Source organism: Simochromis diagramma, unplaced genomic scaffold (assembly GCF_900408965.1).
Source record: "Simochromis diagramma unplaced genomic scaffold, fSimDia1.1 OVJJ01000159.1, whole genome shotgun sequence".
Taxonomy (NCBI): Eukaryota; Metazoa; Chordata; class Actinopteri; order Cichliformes; family Cichlidae; genus Simochromis; species Simochromis diagramma.
Genome location: NW_024387197.1, coordinates 3,538,959 through 3,545,794, shown reverse-complemented (window position 1 = coordinate 3,545,794; position 6,836 = coordinate 3,538,959). Strand labels below are relative to the sequence as shown.

General features: G+C 39.1%; 1 protein-coding gene across 1 annotated transcript; it reads left to right on the top strand.

Annotated features, from left to right (window-relative positions):
* Positions 1–1,585: 1,585 nt before the first annotated feature.
* snrnp27 (small nuclear ribonucleoprotein 27 (U4/U6.U5)) lies at positions 1,586–6,663 on the top strand. The gene is made up of 6 exons (XM_040050023.1): positions 1,586–1,770; positions 3,000–3,126; positions 3,482–3,594; positions 3,701–3,780; positions 5,935–5,999; positions 6,351–6,663. The coding sequence occupies exons 1-6, from the start codon at positions 1,734–1,736 to the stop codon at positions 6,403–6,405; spliced, it is 477 nt and encodes a 158-aa protein (XP_039905957.1). The 5' UTR covers positions 1,586–1,733; the 3' UTR covers positions 6,406–6,663.
* Positions 6,664–6,836: the final 173 nt, after the last annotated feature.

Genomic DNA, 6,836 nt, shown 5'->3' with positions numbered 1-6,836 from the left:
TTTAATAAATCCACAATTTTGCAAGACACAAACGCCCCAATGAGTTATGCACTCCTCATCCATGTATAGGCACAATGACACATAGATTGACATCCTAGCACGTTTGCGTTTGTTCATTATCATAGGCATCTTCTAGTCATCATTTGGTTCTAAGTATCAGATAGATGTTGCAGGTATACTATGTGAGCACAGGTGCAGTACAATGTAGAAATATGCTGATAGCTACTGATCGCGCTCTGCTGAACGCTGGTTTGGTGTTAAAACAGCAGGGACAAGAATGGGAAGACGAAGCTGGGCGAGCACGCGAGGTCTCGCGACGAGCTGCTGTGAACGCTTTGATCGAAGCCAAAGGGATGACGCATAAAGAATTTGTTGCTTGTCGGTGCAGTCTGTAAGCCAGTAAACAGAAGGTACTAAACATTCCACTTTTTGTCGTTTTCTTTTTAAATGTGCAGAATACCTCTGAACAGTAACGACTTTCTGTTTGAACTAGTAGCTGACGCTGACGTGTGATGTTTGCTCATGGTCTTAATTTATTTTATATTAGAATGTATAAGTGAGTGTTGCAAGGTTACCATGTATCAGTCATTAAAGGTTGAGTTTGATTTAAAATCACATTTTTTTTGTCTCTGTTTCTTTCTCTGCTTAAATTTTCTTCCTCCTTCTCATACAACCTTGAGGTAAGGATACCTCAAAAGTATGATTGCAAAAGCATTTACATGCTGGATGATGGAACTGAATTCAAAGTCAGCCAAATACCCAAGACAGCCACTGCTATTAATTTAAAAGCTAATGCACACGATCTGTTTAAATGCTGCTGCTGCTTCTTTCAGCTGCTACCTTTGGAGGTCGCCACAGCAGATCATCTGGCTCCATCTCACCCTGTCCCTAGCATCTTCTTCTGTCACACCAGTCCTCTGCATGTACTTCTTAACTAAATCCACAAATCTTCTTTGTGGTTTTCCTCTTTTCCTAGATAACCCTATCTCCAAGATCCTTTGCCCAGTATATCTATCGCTATCCATCTTCGGCACATGCCAAAACCATTTCAGCCTTGAGAGATGGTCCCTACTCTCACTATAGACCACCATGTGAACCATGTCATAGTCCACAGAGGCTCCTGCCTGACCTCCTATGTCAACCTGTCAATGACCACTGCAAACAAGAAGGGTCTTAGAGTCGATCCCTGTAATCCCACCCCCACCTGTAACCCATCTGTTGCTCCTAGTGCACACATCACCACTCTCTCACTATCCTCATATCCATCCTGCACCACTCTGGCATTCTTATGTACCACTCCTGACTCCTTCATGCAGTACTACAGTTGCCATCTTACGTATACCCTCATGGTTTGTCTCTTCAGTTTTTTCTCTCTGAGGTTACTACAGCTCTGCACTTCACATGTGTCATTAAATACTATTCATTTTTTTAAAAAGAAGAAGAAGAAGAATGAACAACAGCTTTTATTCATTACTAGCTGGTCTTGGATGTTTTGGTCAACATCATAAAGGCTATGCCACCAAACAAGAAAACTATCCTCCAGGTTGGTAGAGGGCGCTCTTCTTCCTGTACGTGACCGGAAACTTGCATACGAAGCTCAAGAAAAAAAAAAAGAGACCGGTTTGGAGTAGCATTTAGTAGCATCCACCAGCGACATACAAATAACTTCCAGCTGATTTGTATTAAATTTATTTTCCATTTTTTGTGAGTCTAGTATCTTATCTGTTCGGAGAATGGGTAGGAGCAGGAGTCGAACTCCTCCAAGACGAGGTAAGAAACTGAAGTAGCTAGCTGTTTTTCTCTGTTAACGTCGTCTCTTCGCCAACACGCCGAGAAGTAAATGTGCTTTATAAAATCGCGTTTTTCTGTCTGATAAAGATAATAACCTATACCTCAAAGGGACTAGAAGCAAAACTGATATTTTAATTGTAACTGTGTGCATCGACCGAGTGTCGTATTAACAAAAGGTTCTAGATGTGTGGAGAACTCACAGTAGCTTCGATACGATTCCCGAGCTGCGTTCACGTACTGTGCATAAAATGGGGGATAAACAAAAACACTCTCCAGGGGTCCACGGGAGGAGAAGACGCCATCCTAACCAGCAGTGCATTTTTGGGTCTGATGTAGGGTTGTTGTTGTTGTTGTTGTTTTTTGTTTTTTTTTTGGTTCGGGTTTTTTGGAATAAAAAAACTGCATGTTAAAAATATATATTTCTGCGTGATTTATCAGGATAATTAACGTGTGTTTTGCAAAGATACAGCTTTGATTCAGAGATACAGAAAATCTGCTGGACAAATTACAGTTTAATTTCCCGAGATTTTTGTATGATCAGTTTGGGAAATCCAATACACGGTCCTCTATTTTTAGAGGTTAAAAATTGATGCATAGTGGACTAACAAGCAGTTTCAGGGTCAGTCGAGGACTGTATGCTTGTTGTACTGTCACGCATGAAGCGGATATATCTCATAGCCTCTCACTGTCATTTCAATTTTTGCTAAATAGTTAATGCAACGTTTTTTTTTTTTTATTAAACCCTATAAATTAAAGGTGAAAGTCTATGCTATGGTCACGTCTGGTGGGTTCCTAAATGGTACAGTACTTTTGACTATAAATGGCAAATGAACTGGTACTAATTTAGCACCTTGTACTCGGTTTGATTTTTACTACAACCAAGGTAAGTAGCAAGAAATTGTGTGCTGATTATGGTTGGCCCAATTTCAGACATGATACCAGTACCTATGAAAATACATAATACTCCATCCTACAGAAGTAATAGCAAAACAGTTATTTCTAAAAAAAAAAAGTTGTTAAATTTCAACCAGTTTTTCCCAATTATATGTGAGATTTAGACGTTTTATTTTATATGGTATGGCAGAAATCCAACATAGTACAGAAGAAAATAGCCGACGCTTGGATTTTTAAGACTGCTACAGTATATAGATGCCAGTCTGCTGTTCAAGACGCTTCAGTTAATGCCATGATGTCATTTCGTCCTCCAGAAAGAAGACGTTCCCGCTCAACTTCTAGAGAGCGTGAGCGAAGACGAAGGGAGCGGGATCGCTCTCGAGATCGGGAACGGGACCGTCGCAGGAGTCGCTCACGGTCTCCTCACAGGAGACGCTCAAGGTGAATTTTTGTTTGTTGGTGTATTTGTTTTTGTGTTTAGAGGAACTTTGTTTTCAAGACTAATATTTCCACCTCATTTACTATTTTAGAGACCTTACCCATGCAGAGCTGTGATAGATTTTGGTCAGAATGAGTATTGTTAGTATATACTGAATAAACGGCAGTTTCCAGTTTACTATCACAGAGAAGTGTTGTTTCAGATGAGTAGTGGTGCACTTGTGATTTTCTTTGCCCTTTGTTAACAAACTTTTTGTCGAGATTCTTTTAAACAAAACAAGAGCACCACAAAGTGCCTTATTCACTCTGATTAGATGTGATAACCCATCCTGCAGCCATCACTGTGCTCCTTTTGCAGGTCTCCCCGACGTCATCGATCCTCCTCCCTCTCTCCTTCGAGACAAAAGGAGAGACGAGATGATGAGCGCAAAGACTCAAAGGAAAAGACGGCAAAGCCCATTCAGATCTCAGGTATCAGACATTATCTATACACTTGCACATTAAGCAGGAATCTTAGTTTTTCAGGCATTTTGTAGTAACAGAGACTAAATTCAATGTTTTTCTATTTTTTAAATAGCGGAGGACATGCAGGGCAAAACGGAGGAGGAGATTGAGATGATGAAGCTTATGGGATTTGGGAACTTTGATACCAGCAAGGTGAGAGTTGTTCTATGTGTTATGCAGCCACAAGGGGGTGCAGTTGTTTTCTAATAAAGTTCACTACACACACACACACACACACACACACACACACACACACACACACACACACACACACACACACACACACACACACACACACTATGTTTGCATTTATTTCAGTGGATTGAAATGGAACTTCCAAAAGCACATTGGCACTGATGAAATTGATTAGAGCAGCTGCTGTAAAAAGCAGGTTGTCCTTGTTTAAATAAAGGGGACATTTTTCACATTTTTCCCTTGACTCTTTCTATTTAGGGGAATACTGTTGTTTTTGAGTTATGGTTCTTTTCCCCCCCTGCTTATCTGTCAACTCTTTTAAACCCACGGGAGCGTGCACGCTCCAATTTGCATAACTATTTTCAAATCCCTATTATATTTTCGTTTTTGCTGCAGGTTGTAAAAATGAGTGTATCTCAAAAATGAAAATATAAAGACACTCAAAATAAATTTCCTGTGGCTGGGAACTATTTTGTGGAACTTTGCATTTACAGTTTTGTGGGATGTACCTCTGAGGTTTCTGTAACTAGAAAAATGTGTATAAAAACAATTTTCAGTTTCTTTTTTTAGTTTATTGCACATTTTTGGTATTTATGTAGTTACTATGGACATATTGCATGCGTATGATTTAAATTTAGGATATAATGATTTTATTGATGTATAGCAACTGGAAATGCTCCAAAAATGGCACTACAGCATGTAATAATGTAAAGATGAGTTCAGGCGGACTTGGTTCTATGGTGGGCTTAAAACGGTTAAAAATTGACATAATTGACACATACTGAAATGTTTGTACATGAATCTACATTCATGTACAAATAGAGCAGCTTTCACATGACAGCAAGCCCCCCATGGCTAATGTAAGTTTGCAATACTGTGCAAGAGTCTTGAGCCGCTCTCATTTATTTTGCTTCTATAACGAGCAGTGTTATAACCCTAACCCTAACCCTTTAGGGACTTTTGTTGCTAATAGCCTGTCACAGTATCTAAAAGTAATATTCTTTTGAAGTAGGAACAAATCCAGCAATGACCTGGCACAGGGAAGCATCTGACCCTTCGGGTGGTCATCTCCTGTTCACTGAAGCCTCATCAAAAATAGTGTTAGTGGAAAGGTGAAACCATTCTTAAGGAAGAATAAAAGGAGAAAAGGCTGAAGTGTTCCAAATTACACAAGAACTGAACTGAAAATCGGTGATAACAAGTCTTAGACATGATAAATCAAAATGTGAGTTTCTTGGTTCAGTTTTTCATAATTTGTATGCAGGAGGTTAAGATAGAGGTACAACACTGAGTGTCTGCAGCAATCTAAAACAGAGGGTGGAGGCTTTTTTGTGGTTTGGGGCTGCACTTCAAGCAGTGCTGTTCAGTATGAACACAGAAAAGTACCATCATTTTAATCAACCATGTAATAGCATCTGGGAAGCATGTGACTGGCAAGGGCTTCATTGTTCAGCATTACCCAGTCACACTGCCAAAGCACACCCGGTTAGATAGCCGAGCATCAACATTATTGAAGCAATGTGGGATCATCTTGACAGAAAACAGGATAACAGGCACATTCAAAATAAAGATTCAATCAAATCAAATCAAATCAAATTGTTAGCTATAAGAATAGATTAACATTCTAAATGGTATGAAACCTGTCTATTATGAAAATGATCAAAAGGGGAAAATAAGTGGATAGACTTAAAGTAATCACTAAATAAAGAGTAGCAGTTACAAGAAGTGGATGAATAGTTGCAATTATAAGCTAATAGTTATGGTTGGGCAAACTGTTTATCCAATAAGAGTTGGTAAGCTTAATATAATCACAAAGAGCAAACAGTGGGTTGAAAAGGGTCACTTCAAAACTCAGTCCATTGAACACTAGCAGTGTAATTGTTGATAAAGAGGTTCCTCTGGCAGGCCACTGGGTTTGTGTCCTATTAACAAAACTGTTTTCCACTGATCAAAATCCTTCAGTTCTGTGAAATGCATATTTAGAGAATTCCTACTGCTATCATGAGCTTGACCCAATTCAGCTTCATCTGTACACTGTCATGTTTAGCTAAGAATGTTTTTTTAAAAAGTTTGTTTCGTGATATGTCATGCAGTAACATTGTTTTTACACAGGGGAAGAAGACTGATGGATCAAGTAACGCGTATGCCGTCAATGTGACCATGAAGAGAAAATACAGGTAGGTCATTGAACAGAAACAAGCATTTGTAGTTGTTTGGTTGTGCCGTGTCTGTACAGTGCAGCACGTCTCTTTGGATATTTCATAAGCTTTCCTTTGTTAGTGACAGATCCTTTTTAAAGTTTCTTTTGGAGCCCCAGCTGTTAGTCGTGTTGCTGAGTTACGTCAATTTTTCTGCCCCCCTCTTCACAGTGTGCACTCTCAGCATCTATCACTGTTAAAGTAGCCAATCACCTCCGCAGGTGTTTCTATGCAGAGATGCCAACGCTCCCATTGGTGCTCGATGATGTAATCTGTGTGTGTTGGGAGGGAAACAGTGATATAATGTTTTCTTATATATTTATTTTACAGGCAGTACATGAACAGAAAGGGTGGATTTAACAGGCCGCTGGACTTCATTGCTTGAAAGTATCACCAACTCCAATGTTCCCCAAGAAGTTTACCTGTGTGTACCCTCCCTTCCCCCCACCCTTATGAAAATAGATGGCATGTTCAATATCTTACGTGTTTTGTGTGATTTAACAGTCGTGTATATACCTTTTTATAAGCAAATGCATACATGTAAATAGTAGTACCTGCAAGATGTACTCACAGCTGGGTGAGACTGAGCTTAATATTGTTGACATGGATGATTTATTTGAAATAAAAGCATTAAAAAAAAAAACATGCTTTCTGTCCTGATTATGAAAATGAATTTATTAAAATGCCTATGCACTAATTAAATATCCATCCACTAGGTTGTGCAGGAACATGGTTTCTTTTGAAATAATGGCAAAATATGACATTATTCATTGTCCCTTTTAAGGATTGAATAGGATCAGATTGGTTATTCCTGTG

Excerpts from the sequence above, each read along its gene's own strand:
- snrnp27 (XM_040050023.1), top strand. The coding sequence starts at position 1,734 with ATGGGTAGGAGCAGGAGTCGAACTCCTCCAAGACGAG. Across the intron at positions 3,127-3,481 it reads CCTCACAGGAGACGCTCAAG|GTCTCCCCGACGTCATCGAT; the intron begins GTGAATTTTTGT and ends CTCCTTTTGCAG. Across the intron at positions 6,000-6,350 it reads ACCATGAAGAGAAAATACAG|GCAGTACATGAACAGAAAGG; the intron begins GTAGGTCATTGA and ends TTTATTTTACAG.